At 37.8% G+C, this 22,459-nt stretch overlaps 1 protein-coding gene across 2 annotated transcripts; it reads left to right on the top strand.

Annotated features, from left to right (window-relative positions):
* The first annotated feature begins 504 nt into the window (after nt 1-504).
* Nucleotides 505-21,127, top strand: rab3gap2 (RAB3 GTPase activating protein subunit 2 (non-catalytic)). Of its 2 annotated transcripts, none has more exons than XM_056238860.1 (35): nt 505-829; nt 1,605-1,678; nt 5,188-5,308; nt 5,442-5,523; nt 5,807-5,854; nt 5,953-6,028; nt 6,190-6,291; nt 6,430-6,529; nt 6,677-6,775; nt 8,004-8,152; nt 8,273-8,352; nt 8,473-8,562; nt 10,185-10,324; nt 10,709-10,904; nt 10,989-11,132; nt 11,226-11,308; nt 11,793-11,857; nt 11,944-12,034; nt 12,116-12,237; nt 12,335-12,539; nt 13,827-13,924; nt 14,155-14,260; nt 14,348-14,508; nt 14,582-14,756; nt 15,096-15,236; nt 15,360-15,466; nt 17,919-17,985; nt 18,115-18,185; nt 18,270-18,305; nt 18,383-18,457; nt 18,637-18,852; nt 19,064-19,153; nt 19,367-19,567; nt 20,002-20,166; nt 20,248-21,127. In XM_056238860.1, exons 1-35 carry the CDS (start codon nt 718-720, stop codon nt 20,398-20,400), a joined length of 4,041 nt encoding a protein of 1,346 aa, XP_056094835.1. In that variant the 5' UTR covers nt 505-717; the 3' UTR covers nt 20,401-21,127. The 2 variants fall into 2 exon arrangements, with proteins under 2 accessions (XP_056094835.1, XP_056094834.1); XM_056238859.1 differs by having other exon boundaries at nt 1,605-1,689; nt 5,187-5,308.
* The last annotated feature ends 1,332 nt before the right edge of the window (nt 21,128-22,459 follow it).

The following is a 22,459-nucleotide window of genomic DNA, read 5'->3' as shown; positions in this document are numbered from 1 at the left end:
TCAGACACCAATAAAAAGGAAGGTAATTTTAACTGAAAGACGTTATGCTCCCAGAATAAAAGTTTTTTTGTTTTGTTTTTTTATAAAATGTTTTTTAAATGCTGTAAATTCTATAATTAACAATATTTGTATGGTACTTAACTTATAATTATATAATAATTGTCATACTCTTTAAATTTAGATGAAAATCCTAATAGACTACCGGTATGTATCATAAAGAAAAATAAATAAATAGTATAAAAAATAAGAAATGAATAAAAATAAAGTGTAACATCTAACCCATGGTGTGTATATAGTTTTCTTATCTAAGTGTGCTTAAATAACCAACATACCTGAATGAAAGGATCTATTATCTTCACCTCTGAGGACACAATCAGGAAAGAAACTGTTTTGACAGTTTAAATGAAAACAGTTCTCTCCACTGACACTCTTCGATTTATATTATAGTGTGCGTGTCCTCCAGGTCAGCAGGAGGCAGCAGCGCGACTAGCGTGTCTATAGCGGATGTGGATGTGTCATGATCCCAAACTCACATCACAACAACACACTGACACCTCAGCTGGATTTTCTGACCCGCTCTGGTCCAAAAAACAGTCAACACCCTCACAAACCTCACTGACAGGCTCATAAACACACTAAGAGGTGGTACGTGAATCGGACGGTGGGTTTATGTCGTAGAATCCGCAGGTTTTGGGTCCGGTTCGTTCCGCCCGAATCATGTCCTGCTGCCTGCTGGAGTTCGGCCGGGTCCAGGAGCTCAGACAGGTGCGAGAGTTTCTGTTCCCCAAGCACAAGAAAGCCGGTCCGGAGGAAGAGAAAACACAAGCAGGTACTGCTGAAGTCAGTCTGTATGTGTAACGTTATGTAAGGTCCAGTTTAATGATGGTTCTCCTGCACTGCGGTTGTTCAGTGATTTATGGGTGTCAGTAAGGGTGTTGTTTGATGGTTGGTAGAGTTGAAAAGTGGATGTTCGGAGGTAAGTGCAGAACGACACAGTCATGACAGGCAAAAAAAAAAAAAAAAAAACAGTAAAATTTACCTACTAAATATATAAATGCAAAAAAACTTCTGCGAGAGGAAGGTTTGGAGTTAGGGGATATAAAATAAACTGATTGTATAGTAATCTAATGCTAAGTCAATGGAAAGTATGTGGGTGAATTTAGAAAAAAGAAAATGTGTAAAAAGTGGTTTTTCTGACTATGATGCAGAATAACTTATTCACTCCCTGCAGAGAGAAAGAGGGAGAGGAAGGGAGGTGTGTTTGCCCTTGGTGAATGAGTCATCCTGCAGAAAGATTCTGAAGCACATGACTGCGTTTGAGACAGTGAATGAACGAAAGACCAATGAAGAGAAAGACAGGAATAGAAAAGGGATGGGTCCTTTATAGTGACGTGAAGGAGAAATGAATATGCATGAAATTAAAGATAGAGAGAAGACTTTAAATAAGCTCTAACAGAGGTTGAAGTAGCAGATTGAGCTGACTGTTATAGTGAATAGATTAATCCTTGCTGACCACATTATTTACAGCACATCATTTTCTCTCTCTCTCTCTCTCTCTCTCTCTCTCTCTCTCTCTCTCTCTCTCTCTCTCTCTCTCTCTCTAGAGCATGAGTTAACGTGGGATGACTCGGACTGGGGCTCCTGGGAGAATCCTGACGGTAAAGAGGATGGAGCTCAGGTTTGTATTAAAGGATTGGAAGACCCAAAAATTCAATTCAAATTTATTTGTATAGAGCTTTTCACAATACATATTGTTTCAAAGCAGCTTTACAGAAAGTGCATTTCAAAAATGTACATAGAAAAAATACAGTTTGTTAATCATGTATTAATTTAGGGCATAACATATCGCCGGTCGTCGAGTCGTCTCTTCACAGGCGTTTAGTCATCTCATCGCAGGTGTTGGGGCATCTGAAGTCTCCGTGAGAGGCTGGATACAAACTGGAACTGACGAACGCTATTTACCTCGGGACTAGCGTCCCGAGATAACAGCAGAAAAGCAGATGGGAAATAATTAGCATAGCTGCTGTTCATAATATTAATGCATTCGATCTGAATGATTCAACAGTAGTATAAAAGGTAAGCATTATGTGAATGCTTGGCTAAAGAGATGCGTCTTTAATCTAGTTTTAAACTGGGACAGCGAGTCTGAGCCTCGAACAATATCAGGAAGGCTATTCCAGAGTTTAGGAGCTAAATGTGAGAACGCCCTCCCTCCTTTAGTGGACTTAGATATCCTAGGAATGACCAGAAGCCTTGAAATTTAGTGATCTTAAAGAACGTGATGAATTGTAGGGCGATAGAAGGTCCATTAAATACACAGGTGCTAGACCATTTAGGGCTTTATAGGTCAGTAGTAATAAGTTTGTAATTGATACGGAACTTAATAGGTAACCAGTGTAGAGATGAAAAAATTGGTGTTATATGATCATATTTTCTTGACCTAGTAAGAACTCTAGCAGCTGCATTTTGCACTAACTGTAGCTTGTTTATTGAGGATGCAGGACAACCAGCTAATAAAGCATTACAGTAATCTAGTCTCGAGGTCATGAATGCATGAACTAACTTTTCTGCATCAGCTACAGATAGCATGTTACGTAGCTTAACAATGTTTCTAAGGTGGAAAAAGGCTGTTCTTGTAACATATGAAATATGATTTTCGAAAGACAAGTTGCGGTCTAGTATAACAACCAGGTCTTTTTCTGTAGTGGATAAAGTAACAGGACATCCTTCTAAATTAAAGTTGTATTGTAAGAGGTTTTGTGGGTAGTTTTTTGGACCAATAAGTAATACCTCTGTTTTATCTGAATTTAATAGCAGGAAATTACACGTCATCCAGCATTTTATATCTTTAAGACACTCTGTCAATTTAGATAAGTTAGTGTTTTCATCTGGTCGTGATGAAATATATAATTGAGTGTCATCAGCATAACAGTGGAAATTAATTCCATGTTTTCTTATAATATTACCAAGTGGCAGCATATATATTGAGAATAGCAGAGGGCCTAACACCGATCCTTGCGGCACTCCATAGTCTACTGACGTTATCTTCGTTATTTTTCCCCATTTAAACAGATAAAATGGTAACGGTCTGATAAGTACGATCTAAACTAGCTTAGTGCCTGTCCCTGAACACCAGTGTAGTTTTGTAGTCGATCCAAGAGTATTTTATGATCTATAGTGTCGAACGCAGCGCTAAGATCGAGTAGAACTAGTATTGAGATACAGCCTTGGTCAGAAGCTGAAAGTAAATCATTTGTAATTTTAACTAGTGCTATGATGCGGTCTGAATCCTGACTGAAATTTTTCATATATCTCATTTTCTTGCAAGAAAGAGCACAATTGAGCGGACACAACTTTTTCTAGTATTTTAGACATAAATGGAAGATTTGAAATACCGGTAGGTCTGTAATTTGCTAGGTTATTTGGATCTAATTGTGGTTTCTTAATGAGAGGTTTTATTACTGCCAGCTTGAATATTCTTGGAACATGACCTAAAAATAAAGACGAGTTAATAATATTGAGAAGAGGCTCTTCCACTACAGGTAACACTTCTTTCAGTAGTTTAGTGGGTATTGGATCTAATAAACATGTTGTTGGTTTAGATGCAATGATAAGTTTATTTAGCTCTTCCTGTCCTATAGTTGTAAAGCGGTGTAGTTGTTCTTGAGGGGCGATAATTAGGGCTGAATCATAAGACACCATAAAAGATTGTACATTTACAATTGTGTTTCTGATGCTTTCTATTTTCTCAGTGAAGAAATTCATAAAATCATTACTACTACACTGTAACGGAATATTTTGCTCAGGTGATGTCTGTTTATTTGTTAGTCTAGCCACAGTGTTAAATAAAAACCTTGGATTATTTTGGTTATTTTCTATTAGTTTGCGGAGATGCTCAGCCCTGGCTGCTTTTAGAGCCTTTTTATAACGTGACATAATGTCTTTCCACACGATTCTAAAGACTTCTAAATTAGTTTGTTTCCATTTACGCTCTAAGTTACGAGTTTCTCTCTTGATAGCATGCGTAGCACTGTTGTACCATGGTGCTTTAGTTTTCTCTCTAACCTTTTTTAATCTAATTGGTGCAACAATTTCTAATGTACTAGAGAAAATGGTGCTAAAACTGCTAGTCATTTCCTCTAGTTCATCTGTTTGTTTGGGTTCACTGAGCAGCTGAGATAGATCAGGTTAGCTATTTGAGAATCTATCTATAGTGGTTGGAAGGATTGTTCTGCCTGGTCGATAACGTGGCACAACATGACAAATTTCAGCAGTATGTAGTATGCAAGTTACCATGTAATGATCAGTGACATCATCACTTTGCGGTATAATATCTATATCGGTTGGATTGGTTCCATATGATATAATTAGACGATGAGTGGGACCACTGACATTCTGCTTGACCCCAAAGGAGTTTGATAAATCTGTAAACGCAGCCCCTAACGCATCATTTGTGTTATCTATGTGTATGTTAAAATCTCCAACAATTATTGCTTTATCGCCATTCGCCATTGACCAATAGATCTAAGAGAAAGTCTGCAAACTCTTTTAGGAATTCAGCATATGGCCCTAGAGGTCTACTCTATATAAAGTAGCCAAGGCTAGAGATAATAGGGATTTCTTTCTTACATCTAAGAGCGTAACATTTAGCACAAGTACTTCAAACGAATTAAACCTGTGACCTGTTTTCTGAGTAACATTTAGAATATCTCTATAGATTGTTGCAACACCGCCGCCATGACCGATCAGACGGGGCTCATGCTTATAACAGTATCCTGGTGGAGTAGACTCATTTAGACCAAAAGAATCATTTGGTTTAAGCCAAGTTTCAGTAAGGCAAAGTGCATCTATTATCTGTGACCATTTCATTTACAATAACCGCCTTAGGTGTGAGCGATCTAATGTTTAGAAGACCTAGCTTTAGAAATTGTTTTTGTTCACTGATATTGAGATTTTCTGGTTTAATTACAATTAAATTTTTCCTAGATCCTACAGTAGATTTATTGTTTGGCCTCACTAAACGAGGAATAGACACAGTTTCTATATAATGTTCTACACTACTTATGATATAAATTAAGTTGGGACAGCAAAGACTGTGATTTGGACTTGACTTACTAGTCATATGGTAAAATGAAAATTTTGTTATTATTTAATAAAATGTAATTCCAAACCTGTGTGTTCTCCTAGGCTGAGGAGGAGGAGCAGCAGCAGCAAAGCGCCCCCTGGCTGCAGGACTGTGTTCTGTCTCTCTCGCCCTGCTCAGATCTACTGGTCATTGCTCGAGAGCATAAAGCCACATTTCTCTCTGGTACACACATACAGTACTGATTAATCTCTTCTTTATTGCTTATTGGTTATGGATTGGTATAACTCATAGACTGATTGATTGATTGATTGATTGATTGATTGATTGATTGATTGATTGATTGATTGATTGGCAGCAAAGTGGCGGACAGCTGAAAGTGGGCAGGAGGAAATGGCCCTAACTGTGACCTGGAGCGGAACGCTGAGAGTTGAAGAGGGGTGAGAGACGAAATAGGAGAGGGCAGGGTCAGGTTTGGATGTTTTTTTGGGAAATAACATAAAGGGATTTAATCCCACAAAGAAGAAAGGATGAGTACAAGACAAAAACAGAATTGGGCAATAATATAAGTAGAGGAGTTTCTAAACATTTAATAAAAATATGTTTATAATAAGAGGGATTGTAATAAATAGAAAGCTCAGAGGCAGAAGAACACAAATAAATAAAGATAATGTTTTTATTTTTGTTCATTGGTTCTCAATTTTCTGTCTGTTCTTTTCACAGAGAGTGTATCAGTAGTGTTATCTGTATTCCGTTGGCCAGTCAAAAGAGGTAAGAACATCACACTCACACACACACACACACACACACTCCTGTTTAAACAGATCTAAACTTTTGAACGGTAATGTATGTGCTCATTATCTGTTTAGAAGTTCTACCGGTCGCCCCGACTGGACCTGTATTGTGGTTGGATTCAGCTCAGGTTATGTCCGTTTCTACACAGAGGTACTGTGATGTTTTCTGACCTATAAACTCACCAGCTGAATTTGACTCTTTAATGCATTAATAATAAACAGTATTGTGCCATTTTTAATTAAAACCAGACCAGTATCAGAGCAGACAATCCACTGGTCTTATCCATCATTTGTGTGTGTGTGTGTGTATAGAGTGGTGTTCTTCTGTTGGCCCAATTGTTGCATGAAGATCCTGTGCAGCGACTGAAATGTCGCACCTATGAGATTCCACGTCACCCTGGAGTAACGGAACAGGTACCGATAACTCTTACCTTGACTGATGTGTTCATTTCTGCACAAAGCAATTCTTAGCATGGTTACTCATGACACCTTAACTTAAACAGCAGACCAAACTACGCTGATGATGTTGAAATGTCTATCTCTCTCTATCAGCATGAGGAGCTCAGTATTTTGTACCCAGCAGCCCTGGTCACCATCGATGGCTTTAGTCTCTTCCAGTCTCTACGTGCCTGTCGAAACCAGGTTGCCAGAGGTAAGAGAGAGTGCTGGTGTGTGAATGTGTATCAGGCTTTCATCAGATTATAAGTGGCCTGTAATGCCTTACATATTTTTAATTTTGCCTTTCATGTTATTTGTTTTCATCCCTTTTATTCCCTGTATCTATCCCTTTGCCTTTTAGCGGCAGCAGCAGGAAGTGATGTCATCCAGCCTCCACCACTGGCCTATAAGAAGTGGGGCCTACAAGATATGGACACAATTACAGACCATTCCAGCATCGGTAAGAGAGATTTCTTTTTTTAATTTTCTTTTTTATCTTTTTGAACAGAAAGCCACAGCACAGTAGAAAAACTGGTAATATTCACTATCATTCAAAACTTTGGGGTCGGTAGTATGGAAGTAAAATAATGGCAAATGTTTTCGAAACAAAAAAGCTTGTTGAATTGCACTACTTCAAAAATATGCATTGTATTAACCGTGCTTGCATTTTAATGCATTGTATTTTTAGGGCTTGCATTTTTATGGGCTGAAAACATGGTTGTATACTTAAGCTGTAAATATTTCAATTCAAAACATCTCGCACACATTTTCATTATTAAAACTTCAATAATCCATATTCACCTTTCAGATTTCACTTCCAAAATATTCATTCTGGTTAAAAATACACAACCTATAATATTCGACTGGCAATTTTCGGTGTAAACAGCGCAGCCCATGGCAACCCACAATGTACTCCTTCTAGTGGCAACAGTTGTATTTTTCTTTTCAAAACTCAGTAAATGACTCGGTGTGCAATACAATAAATTTCCCCTTTTTGTCACATAATTAATTAATTAATTAATACACAAATAAATAAAGAAATAATAATTTTAAAACACATTACCTTGTGACTACACATGGGTGAATCACACAAGCACGGTTAATGCCATGCATATTTTTTTTAATTAGTGCAATTCAACAAGCTTTTTTGTTTCAAAAACATCTGGCATTAATTTTCTTCCATACAGTAGGATGTTTTTGAAAAAGTCTCTCATGCACAAGGCTGCATTTAAAAAAAATACAGTAGAAACAGTAATATTGTGAAATATTTTTATAATTTAAAATAACTGTTTATTATTTGAATATATTTTAAAATGTAATTTATTCCTGAGATCCCACAATTCTCAGCATCATTACTCCAGTCTTCAGTGTCACACGACTCTTCAGAAATCATTCTAATATACTGATTTGGTGCTCAAGAAACATTTATTCTTGTTATCAATGTTGAAAACAGTTTTTTTTTTGTGGAAATGTGATGCATTGTTTAGGATTATTTGACAAATAGAAAGCTCAAAAAGAACCTATGTATTTGAAATATGAACTCTTTTGTGATATTATAAATCTCTTTACTGTCACTTTTGAATTGAATGCATCCTCGCTAAATAAAACTATTAATGTCTTTAAAAAAAAAAATATTACTGGCTCCAAACTTTTGATTGGTAGTGTAAGGTATTGTCTGTCTCTTTCAGGTATTACTACTCTGAGTGTGTTCGATCAGATGAAAAATGCCTCCATTCTGGGAGGATATCATGCTTCGGTTAAAGGAAGCCCTCCTGCTATGAGTCAGTATATCACAGTGGGAGGAGGACCCTACACTGGGTTTTACTACGCTATAGAGGTACACACACACACACACACACACACACACACATCTTTTCCTTGGTCTATTGTTGGTGCTTGTGGCTTATTTGTAGTTGTTCTTGATGATTATGGCCATTTTTCCTCTCTCATATCTCAGGGAAGTTCTCAGCCTCTTCTCTCCCATGTGGCTCTGGCTGTGGCCAGCAAACTCACATCAGCTCTGTTCAATGCTGCCAGGTCTGTGTCTGGGTTATTTTAACTCTTGGCTCTCATTAGCACTGGCCTGTCATGTTTAAGCTCACTCCATGTTTATGCATTCTTGGTCTCTGTCTCTCTCTCTCTTTTCTTCCTCCATAGTGGTTGGTTGGGATGGAAGAGTAAAAATGAAGAGGAGTCAGTGCAGAAACAGAAGCCAAAGGTGGAGCCGGCCACAGCCCTTCCTGTTAGGTAAATCTGAATGCAGTACCACTACCTCCCAATGTTGCTTTTTAACTTCTTTTAATCATATACACACCAGTGTTGGGTGTAATACATCACTAATTAATTATTGTAAAATTGAATTACTTTTCCCTTGAAAAAGTAAAGTAAGGGATTACTCTTAATTTTTCTGTAATTAAATTACAGTTACTTCTGATGTAATAGACTGTATAGACCAATAGAACTATTCTATATAAAACAATATAGGATTTAACATCTAGGGCCCTATTTTAACGATCTGAAACGCAAGTATCAAGGGCGAAGCGCAAGTAACTTTGAGATTCCTTGCAGACAATCATTAAGATTTTTTTTTCCTGGTTCTTGACGGACAAACTAATTTGTCAGATGTCCTTATATACATATGTGTCTTGCCACTATTGGGCAAACAGGTCTGATCTATCATTACTACAATTAGCCTGAAAAATTTGGGTAAGCTAGATTTAGGCCTACATTTTTTTATATCTTCATGCCCGCTTCAAAGCCCGCTTTGTGCGAGTGCAAAATAGGAATGATACATGCGTCAGTGTACAAAGTAATTTGCGCCGGGTGCAAGATAGGGCCCCTAATGTTGAAATGCATGTGCACATTTGAAAATCATGCTTTCCCCATTTATGGTTGAATCACGGAAGCTACAACAGTTACTTTTGCTAAGAGATTTATTATTTATTATGTATCATGTGTCAGACAGAGAGAAACAGGCATATAAGAATAAGGCTACAGGCGAGGAGGACTTCATTACATATTTCTCTGTTCCCCATTTCTCTATCCTCTCACCCCATCATGCCAGCTGTAAATGGTTTCTTGGTGTTTCTCCTTCCTCTCACCCCGTCATGCCTTTATGTTTCTCTGAGGTGGTACAGTAAGATTGAGCTTATATACATCACAGAGAGACTTTACAACTTCCTTGTAAGGTAGAAAATTGCTTATGTTTAAAAATGCAATGTATACCTCATGCTTACACATGGTACAATCCACTATCCCTCTGTGTATACATTAGTGGTACATTTGCATCAGTTGAAACATTCCTTTCCTTGTAAAGAACATGCCAACTGTACACATTTGAAGTATCGCCATCAGTGGAACATCTCTGCTCAGTGAACATGTTACATTGCACACATACCTCTAAGCAAAATATAGCTCATCCCAGATCTCTCATCAGCACACATGTACAAACATACTCTGACTTCACAAAATACATTATGGAATTATGAAAATGAATAAAGAAAAATAACATAAAACAATAATTGTTTAGTCTTCAGCATGTTTTAATCTAACATTCTCCCTTCAAATACTCTGGTCAGTTCAAGAATAATTTATGCAATTTTATATTATTTATTTTAAAGAATTAAAAGAGCAGTTTCATGTCTATCCTTGGTCAAAGTTGATATGGGATTTAGAAAGTAATTATTAATAATGTATTATTAATGTAATACTTTTTAGAGAGAGAAATTAATGCAATAATTGAATTACACTGTTAAAGATGTAATTAGTAGCTAGTAATTAATCATTTTTTTAGAGTAACTTACCAAACACTGATACACACCATATTTAACAAATTTAAGTGCACAATTAAATTTTTCTGCTTTCATCAGGTTTGGTCTTCCAGATTCTCGTCGACATGGCGAGTCTATCTGTCTCTCTCCATGTAACACTATGGCTGGAGTCACAGATGACTTTGGAAGAGTCACGCTGCTGGATGTGGCACGAGGCATCGCTATCAGGATGTGGAAGGGTGAGCAGTGTAGCGCAACTAATGTAGTCGGATTTGCGAACAAGCATCTAATGAGCCTGTTCCTATTAAATTGCAGAAGTATCTTGTGACAAACAAGATTTGAATCAGTGTGACGAATGCTTTAGTGAACAAACACACTAAAAACATCTGAGCAAATCAGTATCATTAGGGACTGCTTGTCCATATGACAATGTGTAGTTAAAAGTAATTTTTTTTGTAATAATTTAAATTAAATTTTGTAAAAGAAATAAATGTTATTGTACAAAAATATTTATATTTGTTTTAAATATAATTAAGTGAATACTATAATTATACAAATAAATTCAACTATAAAAATTAAACATTTGTTTTAAATTGTTTTCTTAATGTCTGTATTGTGTGTAGGCTATCGTGATGCTCAGCTCGGGTGGGTGCAGGTGTCAGAGGCTCCTGGGGAGAGAGAAATAGCCACATCTCCCTCTATGCCCCGCCGGCACGCCCAGTTTCTGGTGATTTATGCCCCACGTAGGGGCATTTTAGAGGTGTGGGGAACTCAGCATGGACCTCGAGTAGGGGCTTTTACTGTAGGCAAACACTGCAGGTACACACTCTAACTAAAAAAAAACTAAAATACATTGCTACAATTCAAAAATGCATATTAATTAATTAATTACTCTCTCTTAAGGCTGTTGTATGCAGGTCACAGGTTAATGGGTGTGAATAGTGTAACCAGTCAGGGTTGGCAGATACACACACAGCAGGTGTGTCTTTTTGATCCGGTTAATGGAGCCCTGAGAGCCATCACCATACCATTCCACCTGGCACTCAGGTACACACTCATACATAAAAATTGCACATTAATATAAAAAAAAAAAAAACAATGCAGGTGAGCACAGATGTATCTGTTCTGTTTGTTGGTCAGTGATAAGAAGAGTGAGCGTGCTAAAGACATGCACCTGCTAAGGAGACTCACCACTCTACTGAGGACCAGGGAGGTGGAACCAGGTCAGACATACCTCATAGTTCACTCAAATATGTAAATTCTGTCATCATTTACTCATTCTCAAGTTGTTCCAAACCTGTATGATTTTATCTCTTCTGCTGAACACTAAAGAAGATATTTTGAAGAATATGGGTAACCAAACAGTGGATGGGCCCCATTAACTTCCATAGTATGGAGAAAAAAATACTATGGAAGTAAATAGGGGCCCATCAACTGCTTGGTTACTGACATTCTTCAAAATAACTTCTTTTGTGTTCTGAAGAAGAAAGAAATTCATACAGGTTTAGAACAACTTGAGGGTGAGTAAATGATGACAGAATTATCATTTTTGGACTAACTATCCCTTTAATATTCACGAGAGACCATGCATATACATCAGAACATCTTTTTTTTTTTAAAGAACTATTAATACCCAATGTTGTGTTTAAGTTCTATTGCTCTGATGTGTCCACATGTTTGAGTTTACCTTTGAACTTTGATTGATAGCTCTGCTTGAGAGTGAAGCACAAAGTGTGTTATTGGACATTAAACATCCAGCTATTAAGAAACAGGTTAGTAAAACACATACACCAACATATTCATTCATATATGTTAATAAATATTTAAATAATAAATAACATATCTGATTGATTGACAGGCCCTGGAGTCACTGCTGTCCAATAAGAATGCTCCAGTGTCCTGTTTGACCCATGTTACTCGTGCATTATTGGCTAGCCTGAAAGAACAAGGTAACTCCCTCCATCCTCACTGGGCACTGTGTATTTTTCATATTTAAACACTGATCTGGTTTTCATGCGTCTTCGTATTAGATCCGGAAGCAGTGGATGAGTCGTTGCTGCAGTTTTGTTCATCCCAGCTCAAACTTCTTCAGCTCTATACAGATGTTCAGTTACTGCACACACCAGATACATCACCCACTGAGCCAGAACATGTGAGTAACACATGCACACAGACACTATCCAGTTAAGCAAACTAATGTACCATTGTTACACTAAGATTGGAACTTAAGGTTTCTGCTCTCTGTACAGCCGTCTTTTTCTGGCATTGAGGAGGATCTTGCTCGTGTTGGCCCAATCCTGCAACGATACACAGAGATGAACTCTCGGCCCTCTGTCTCATTTGCTCAAGACTCTAGTGGGCCGCTGCCAGTCCGAACATTTCTGTCTCAGTTGGAATGGGTGAACGGAGAGCTCAGAGTGATTAAACAACCTGATACCGACTGGACCCAACTAGGTAAAACCGCTCCCTGCTAGTGCTATGTGTTTATTTTTATGCATTATTTTAATGTTTTAAAGACCCCTTGAGGTGAAAATAAAGTTTTTAGTATTGTTTATATGTCTATGTGGTGTTTTTAATATGCTTTTAGACAAACATGTAACGAATCCCGTCAACGTGCAGGTGGGGCTTTTCTCCATTGACTTTCTACGATGTTCAGATCATCTAACTTTTTAGATGGCGAACAGGAACATGTTTACATGGTTTGTGTAGCATTAACAACACATTATTAGCTGTTTGATAACGTAGTCAAGCCAAAAGCTAATCATATAATTTACGGTCATGTGTCTGACATTGTAGAGAGCAATACATAAAAGCCTTTACCATTCTGATACATCAACTTGTAGACGACTCTGTATAATTCACTGTTCAACTATTTCTTATAACATATATGGCTGAATTAAACCAATATTTCCACTTGCCATTGTGTAGCGTTTACTACAGTAAAGTTGACCATGTGGAACAGGTACTCCGAACTGGTGTGATTGAGTGGAGGCGGGGACTAATTTGCATATTCTCTTAATTTATTTTTAAAACACAATAATAACCAAATGTTATCTTTTGCAAATCTCAAAATTAATATCCATTTTTGTACTGCCTAAATTTACTTGTAACATTTTAAATGATTGGTTTAAGTTTTTAGTGTTTATTTTTAATGTATCTATAGCCTGGCTAACGTCAGACCACGTCTCATTGACATTGAGACGTGGTCTGGGAACCACATGTTCATTTTCTCGTATTTGAGGCGTGGTTTACGAATGCCCAGAGCCGTTTATTGGGTGCTACGAATGTCTATCAAATGCGCCTGTACGTAGCTCATAGCCAATCGTTTCAATTATACCAGATGACGTATGTAGAGCGAAAGAATTTAGACGAGGAAGAAGACGATGGGTCAGAGATTTATTTGCGTTCTAAACAAACTGCTTCGGTGTGTCGCATAGACGCCGTCATCGTCTTGCTGCTCCCTCCTCGTTCTGTGATTGGTCCCCTCGCTGAGGCGAAAATTTGGTCCATGGTATCCAGACTGCCTAGCAGCGTGAATAAAACCGCGCTGCGCAAAGGCAGTATGGGGAAACCCAGACTAATGTATTTAGACAAAATAGTATATAATATTAATAATGGCCATTTAAAGGTTAATCAGCCGTAACATGAAAATAATTATCTGTATCTTCAGAATTTTAAAAATTGGTGCGTCACTGTCATTATATAAGCGGTTAATTGATATGTGAATTTGAATGCTTTCAGGTAGTTTCCTGTTCTGGGGTTGTCTGTCTGGACAGAGTCCTTTACAGAGAGTGTGTGAGACTCTGCAGGAAAGTGGCATCAGCCCTCAGCAGCTATTGGTAAGATAAAGGGATGTAAAAAGAACACAAAAGATTGAAGGATGGATTATTATGGTGATGAAGGATGGAATGATTAGAAAATAATGTGAATTTGCTGAGATTTTTGCTCATTATAAAATTCTCTCCTTTTGATTTCACACTGTTTCTCTCTCTTTCTCTCCCTCTCTCTCTCTCTCTCTCTCTCTCTCTCTCTCTCTCTCTCTCTCTCTCTCTCTCTCTCTCTCTGGCAGTCTTTGCTCTTATCAGTTTGGCTGAACAAAGAAAAAGAAGTACTGAAGTTCCCAGATGCCGTCTCACACCTGCACACGTTGCTGTCTACCCTCAGCTCAATGAAAGGTCTTTAACATCATCTGGAGGAGAGACTGACCTTGTGTCCTCCATATTTTATCATGTATATTAATATTTCAATTGTGTGTGTATCAGGAGCAGTAAATGAGTCATGGGACGGCCAGTGTGTCTCACCCTGGTGGCAGCAGGTCCGCACAGCATGTGTTCAGTCTGAAAGCGCGGCCTCCGCACTACTGGCTGCTCTAGTCGCTCATCGTGTAGCCAAGAATGCCATCACCAGGCTGGCAGAAAGCAAGGTGTCTGTGTGTGTCTTTTTTCTGCATCTGTAGAATTGGTGCAGTGTGTTTAACTCTCTTTCTCTCTGTGCAGTTTCAGGAGGAGTGGGTGTGTGTTTCTCTGGAGTTGGAGCAGTGGGTTGTGTGTATAAAGCAGTTGGAGGATGTTCTTGCTCTGCAGACGCTGCTCTGCCTGCCGTCTCTTCAGGGCTCTACAGGGGGCACTGTTACACGCTGCTCAGTCAAAACACTATTAGAGAGTGGCAGAGGTGCATAAAACACACATACACTACCATTCCAAATTATGGGGACAGTAAGATTTTTTTTAAAGTAATTAATGCTTTTATTCCGCAAGGATGGCTTAAATTGACCAAAAGTGTCAGTAAAGATATTTATAACGTTACAAAAGATTTCTATTTCAAATAAATGCTGTTCTTTTTAACTTTGTTTATCGAAGAATCTACAGTTTTTTGTCAAATAAATGCAACTTTTAAAGCTAGTGAATATTGAAGCTGTCAGTAAAATTAAGATTAAAATCTATGCTTTCATACCAGGTAATAAGCAAATTGATGATTAGTGTTTCCATATTTTCGTTTTTTGTCTTTTAGGTGGTGTAGCAGACTGCGTTTCAAAATTGATCTTCAGACAGGGTGTGTCTCCAGATCTCTTGAGTAAGATCTTTCAACAGAGGGGAGAGAATGAGCCCACGGAACAGCCCTTTCAGCAAGGCAGGGAGGAGAAACTGGAGGGTAACCATGGAGATTCTTGATCATGTGACTTAGATGATACATCAAAATTGTTCCATGGTGGTTTCTTTTAACCATCTGTGTGTGTTCTGTGCTTGACTAAAGCATGTGTGTGTGTTGTCTCAGAGCTGCTGGAGTGTGTGTGTCAGCGGTTCCCAAGCTCTCTGTCTCCTGATGTGCTGTTTGCTCACTGTAGCTGGGAAAATGTGGTCCAGTGGAACAAAGACCCAGAGGTAAAGACTTTAAAAAGTCTCAAGGCTTTCTTATAATAAGGTTGGGAACCAATTGCCAGTTCTTATTTAGAACTTAAAAATAAATACTGGAACCAAATTACTTGTTTTTGTTAAATTGCATTAATTTAGCAAAATATTTTTTTTTATTTTGTTTTTTAATACTTATTTCTAAAAGTACTAAAAAATTGTTAATGGAGCAGTCAAGTTACCTTTATTTGTATAGCACTTTATATACAGATTGTTTCAAAACAGCTTTACAGTGATAACAGGAAAATGATGCATTTCGGCTGTTGTTCAGCTGAAGTCAGTTCAGTGTTGATTCAGTTCCGTTGTAAAGATCATGAATTATTAAATCAGTTAATTTCTTCTATGAACCAGTTCTGCAAAAAATGATGTCATTGTCCAGCTCAGTTCAGTTATCATACAACAGCGTCAGTACAGTCAGATCAATAATATCGTTGAATATTAAATGTCCCCAACTAAGCAAGCCGGAGGTGACAGTGGCAAGGAACCCAAGTTCCATCAGGTGACAAAACCTTGGGAGAAACCAGGCTCAGTCAGGGGCCAGTTCTCCTCTGGATTAACCTAATATTGAAGCCAGTTGGTTTAATTAATTGTAACTGACTGGGAAACCGAAGTTTTCCCAAACTTGCGATCTTAAAGGGATAGTTAGGCCAAAAATGATATTTAACACATGCATTACTCACCCTCAAGCCGTTCGAGATGTATATGTCAATCTTGTTTCAGACGAACACATTTTCAGTTATTTTAGAAAATGTCTTAGACAAAAGTACATATAATCCTTGTAAAAATACATCCTTCACAAAAGTAATCAATCCGGCTCCAGGGGGATAAACGAAGTCCTTCTGAAGGCAATCCGTGCGTTTTTTTTCGTAAAAATATACATATTTAAAACTTTATAAATGAAAATATCTGACTTCCGGCAACAATCGACGCGCGTTCACGGGTGATGGAAGTCGGCGTACGAGGTAGGACGTAGCATAGGAACCGTCGTGACGTAGAACGAACGCGCCTGCGCAGCCAGAGAGCAGAGCAGAGCAAAACTACCTCGTACGCCGACTTCCATCACCCGTGAACGCGCGTCGATCGTTGCCGGAAGTCAGATATTTTCATTTATAAAGTTTTAAATATGTATATTTTTACGAAAAAAACCGCACGGATTACCCTCAGAAGGCCTTCGTTTATCCCCCTGGAGCCGGATTGATTACTTTTGTGAAGGATGTATGCACATTTTGGGACTTGAAGGAGGTGGACCCCATTGCTTCACATTATATCCACTGAAGGGTCTAAGACATTTTCTAAAATAACTGAAAATGTGTTCGTCTGAAACAAGATTGACATATGCATCTCGAACGGCTTGAGGGTGAGTAATGCATGTGTTAAATATAATTTTTGGCCGAACTATCCCTTTAAAGAGGCCGGCGGGTCCGCATACATAGGTGGAGCTCGCCTAAAGCGGGGCTACAGATTATGTGTCCCTAAAGAACCAGCGTATCTAACAGTAGTTCCGCATTACATTAATTAATTTGCACGCAAGTTTCATTTATTTATATACCGTGTATTCTCTGTGTAAATTCATGCACCGAACCGTGACGCCCGTACCGTTTCGGTTCAATACGAATACATGTACCGTTCCACCCCAAAATGTTTGATCACCATTATGGTGACCAGTGTTTGCTTTAGTTGGGCAGTTTGACTCTTAGCTTTTTTTGTGAGTTTGTGGTTTTTGTAACTGTTTTTACCAAAACACGTAATTTGTTGCAACTGTGAAAAATGTCTGTGGAGAGGACCTGTCTGGTTCTTGGGGTCTGTGCCGATGGCTGTCATTGATTATGTGTTATGTGTATGCCAGGTTAAAGTTATGTGCTTTTTAGTCTAGATTTAAACTGACAAGAGTGTGTCTGCTTCCTGAACAAGGCTAGGGAGACTATTCCACAGTTTGGGTGCTAGGATCTACCGCCAGCAGTTGATTTTGATATTCTAGGTATTATCAACTGGCCAGAATTTTGAGATCGCAGTAGACGTGAAGGACTAAAATGCGATCAGAGCTCGCTCAAGTACTGAGGAGCTAAACCATTTAGTGCTTTGTAATTAATTAGCAAGATTTAAAAATGTATGTGATGTTTAATAGGGAGCCAGTGCAGTGCTGACAGAACTGGGCTAATATGGTCATACATCCTGGTTCTAGTAAGAACTCTAGCTGCTGCATTTTGGATCAGCTGGAGTTTGTTTATTACGCTTGCTGTTTATTAAGCGTGCAGGGCAACCACCCACGAATCCTTGCTATTCGCTGTTCAGTAATACTGAACTGATATATACTGAGTACTGATATGGTATGATATAGTATAATATATACTGATATTCCTAATATTGATATAAAATATCAGCCAATCACAGAGGACACTTCAACTCTCTCTCTCTTTCTGTTCAGGTGGGGCAGTACTTAGAGTGGTCAGTGGAGTTTTTGAAGATGATCTCCAGTCCTTACATTCAGTTGGGTAAGATTCACTAATAAAAGTGACATATATGGTTTCTGTTGCCTGAACAAGTTGCCACAACATATTTCTTCACAACAGAAGGATTTCCATATGATAACTCTCTCTCCCTCAACTATGCTCTTCCCTCAGGTGTCTCTGCAATGATGTGGCAGACCTTCATAGTCAAGCGGTTTTCAGCTGCTGCCTTCCTAATGGAAAAGGTTTGTGTGTCTGTGTACTTTGGCTCTTTCTCTTTGTGTGCTGTGACTAAGATTAAATAATTGATGGTGCATATGTTGATCTAGGTGGGAAAGGCACCTAAAGACCGGCTGTGCAGACGGGTAAGAGAAGACACAAAGAATTAATTCAATTTAGATATGTTTCATTTTAATTAACTTGTCTGCGTGTGTGTGTTTAGGATGTCGGAATGGGAGACGCAGCCGTGAAGAGTTTCCTGGGCTCCTGCGTGCAGTTACTGCAGGCTCTGATGGAGGTCTCATCTTCCTCTTTTCTCCCTTCCTATCCTTTTTTCTCCAGAGTAAGGACTGATCAAACAGTGGATGCATGGGTGGAAGCATGTCTTAAGTTATCGTGGATTTTTCAAGAATGGTTAACAAATTATGGGTTGAAATAAAAGCGTGAAATATATTATAAATGTCTTTTCTCTCTCAGGCGGATTCAGGGGTGGAGGAAGTGTCTGTTCCAGATGTGAGCGTGGAGGAAGTGTGGGGCGGTGCTGAGGGTCCAGTGTCTATTGTGGAGTTAGCTTTAGATCACAGATCCATACACTATCCCCTCGTTCAGCATCACTGTGTATTAGCTTCACTGCTGCATGCCGCCATGACCTTCTCCCTGCGCCTGAAACCGCTCAGTCTGTTCGACAGCAAGGTAAAAACAGGACAACAAAAACACAATTACGTCACACTTACAATTACGTGATATCAAAATTTGCATTTTCTTTTATTTGGAATGTTCGATTTTCCATTTCTCTCAGATATACATCACTCCAAGGAAAAAAAGATTGTCGCAATTTACTTTTCACGTTCCACTACAAGTTCTTTTGCCTTTAATTCATGTTGTCTTTTTCTGTCATCTACAGGGCAAGAATGCGTTTTTTAGAGATTTGGCGTCCATTCAGTTGCTGCCCAGTGGAGATATGGACCCCAACCTGGTGGCTGTGAGACAAGAAGTGAGTCAGAACTGCTCTCAACAAGAATGCCCCCTACTGAAATAAGTAATAACATTTTTATTTTATAATCAGTCTAACATGCATCTTGTACAGTGGCAGTGAAATGTTGACCACATAACAAAAAGATTCTCGGAGAACAGGTCGTAAGATGTTTTTAGCTCACCTCTGAAACCAAAGTTGATGCACTGTCTTACTGTATTACTGTGTGTGTAGTTTCTGATGAACGTGTTAACAGGCTGGGTGAAGGTTCTAGCTGAAGCTGAGGAGAACGGTGTAAAACACAGTGGTTCTGAAGACATGTGGCCGTCTGTGTGTATGGAGCTCTCGTCTCTACTGCAAGTCAATACTGACATACTACGCAGACACCTTGTTTGTGAGCTCTATAACCAGGGCCTGGACCTGCGGGCAGAGGAGGTAACGCACACACACATTGTTAAACCTCTTGAGCATACATACAGGAGTAAAATGTCATGCTTTTTTCTTTTGTTTTTCTTTTTGTAATTGTTGTTTCTTTCTAATCTTATCTTTCGCTTTATTGTTTTTCTTTTGGTATATATTTTTTATTTTTTCTCTTTTTTGTCATTTTTCATTCTCTTTTGTTTTCTTTTTGTCATTTTTATTAATTATCTTTTTAAATGTTTGCTTTTTTGTATATATATATATATATATATATATTGTCTTTTCGTAATTTTCTTTTTTCTTTCGTTGTTTTTATAATTTTTCTTTGTCTTTTCCTTATTCTTTATCCTCTGTATATATCTTTTCTTTATCTTTTTTTCTGATTTTTCTTTCTTTTGTCATTTATCTTTTTTCTTTTTCCACTTTTTCTTTTTATTGTAATCTCTCAGGTGATGATGGAGGTGCAGGACAAGGATGTTTTGGGTTCTCAGCTGCTGGTGTTGACTGGTCAGAGACTCTCTTTCTCCCTACTCCACTCCCAGTCACAGACCAAACCCAACATGGAGCTGCTGGCCCGTCTGCCGCCGACCCTCTGCACCTGGCTGAAGGCTATGGTAAGAATACACGGGCTGCACAGTTCGCCAATCTCTTACTGTCTTTCACTCACCTGTATCATGCTTTGTGTGTGTTTTTAGGACCCCAGTGAGCTGCGCTGTCCTTCAGTACCTCTGTCTCAGAGCAGTCAACTGATCAACAAAGTCATCGAGATGCTCCCCGAAAACCACGCCCAGTATAACCTTGCCCTCCACCTGCTGGATGCTGTGGACTCTTTACACGAAGAGCCCTGATATAGAGAAATGCATTGGAGGAGAAATAATGAGAATCATGTTTTTTTTTTTAAATATTCCAGACTCAAAAACCTTCCCAGGAGCCCAAAGACCTGGAAAACCATCCAGTCAGCAGCCTAAATAAATGCATCATCATCATTATCATCAGTAATCTGCTTAATTTAGCAGGCTTTAATCTCTTTTCCCAACTGTCACTAAAATAACATATCAAGAACACTCGCACTTCTAGAGGATCTGCTACCCCACAATGCCTGTGCACATTGAACGTGTCACGAACAAAGGGCCTGGAGTCTCTAGTGTCTAGAGTGTTATTAGGATAAAAACTATGTTATTCATGTACAGTAGTCCTGTAATTAAAGAAGGGCATTCTTTACAAGGAAGCCTTAAAATAATATTGTGCTTTAATCAGTATAATCAAAACATTACAGTATATTAACACCATGAGGGGTATATTTTCTATTTCAAATTCTAGATGTTCTCGTTCATTTATTCTGCCAAATAAATGTGTCTGTAATGTCTAATTGATGCTGTTTATTAGTCAACAAGCACTAAAATGTCATCTGTTAATGTATGTGTTTATTTTAAATGTTCAACTTTAGGTGTGGTTGCAAGGTGAGAGAAAAGAAAGACCTCTTCTGTAGTGCTGACCTTTTATGCAGTCCTGTACCAGCTGTGCCTGGCTACTCATATAATACGTGATACCAAAATTAAAGACGATTTCCGAGAACTGTTGTGCAGCTCATTGTCTTGAAAATGAAACTGGAGCATTAAATTATCAGCAACATGTCCTTAATGTGGGAAGTTGTAGAACACCTAGTAGGAAATATGATTTGAGAAGGAGTTCATGAGTAAAGGCAAAAAATGACAATAACTTCCTTATGGGAAACTAGTATTTTCAAGAGTTTCCTAGTAGAAAATTATTATAATTTATTGCCTTCATGAACTCGCTCTCAAATCAAATACATTTCCAACTAGGACACTCAGTTCTTACTGGACTGGAGTTTCCTACTCAAGATTTCCCAGTAGGAAAATGTAAAAATGTAAATGTAGGACACTCAGATTTCCTAGGACTGTTGAAAAAAAGTTTCCTACAAGGAAAATACGAGTTTTCCAGTAGGAAATTATTATAATGTTGCCTTTAATCATGAAATTGGATGTGAACTACCTCTCAAATCAAATTTCCCAGTTGGATATCTGAGTTTCCAACTGGCAAATATGATTTGATATGGAGTTCATGTCCAATTTCACAAGTAAAAGCAACAATATAATCATTTTCTACATGGTAACTCGTATTTTCCTACTAGGAAACTCTGTTTAACATGTTTCCTAGTAGGAATGATTATAAATTTTTGTCTTTGCTCATGAAATTGGATATGAACTACCTTACAAATCAAATTTCCCAGTTGGAAAAGATTTCCTAGTAGGAAAATTTGAGTTTTTTAGTTGGCAAATACGAGTGTCCTAGTAAGAAATTATTATAACTAGTGCAATGCCCGTGCAAAATCAGGTTTTGTGTGGGTTTTTTTAAAAATAATTTGTTGGTTTGGTATGTTTGAGTTGCTGAATAGCCTAGGCTACTATTACACGGGAGCCTAAACTCTGAGAAAACGATAACGTTGAGCGTTTCAAAAAGAATTGCTAATTTTTTCAAAAAGAATCGCTACTTTTTTCAAAAATAATAATGTAACAAAATAATAATGTAACAAATGTATAATAACACTGTAATAAATGTATAATGTGTAATAAACTTATAATAACACTGTAATGTATAATTACATTGTAATAAATGTATAATTATATTGTAATAAATCTACAATAACACTAATAAATGTATAATTACATTGTAAAATAATTATTATTACACTAATGTATAATTACAATGTAATAAACGTATAATTACATTGCTATTTGTCGTATATTAAAACTAATGTATAATTACATTGTAATAAATGTATAAACACACTGTAATAAATGTATAATTACATTGCAAAAAACCTATAATTACATTGTAATAAATTTATAATAAGACTGTAACAAATGTATAATTACATTTTTTTAC

Source organism: Rhinichthys klamathensis, unplaced genomic scaffold (assembly GCF_029890125.1).
Source record: "Rhinichthys klamathensis goyatoka isolate OS25496 unplaced genomic scaffold, OSU_Roscu_1.1 h1tg000547l_1, whole genome shotgun sequence".
Taxonomy (NCBI): Eukaryota; Metazoa; Chordata; class Actinopteri; order Cypriniformes; family Leuciscidae; genus Rhinichthys; species Rhinichthys klamathensis.
Note: the sequence above shows the minus strand (reverse complement) of the source record. Positions and strands in the feature narration are given on the sequence as shown.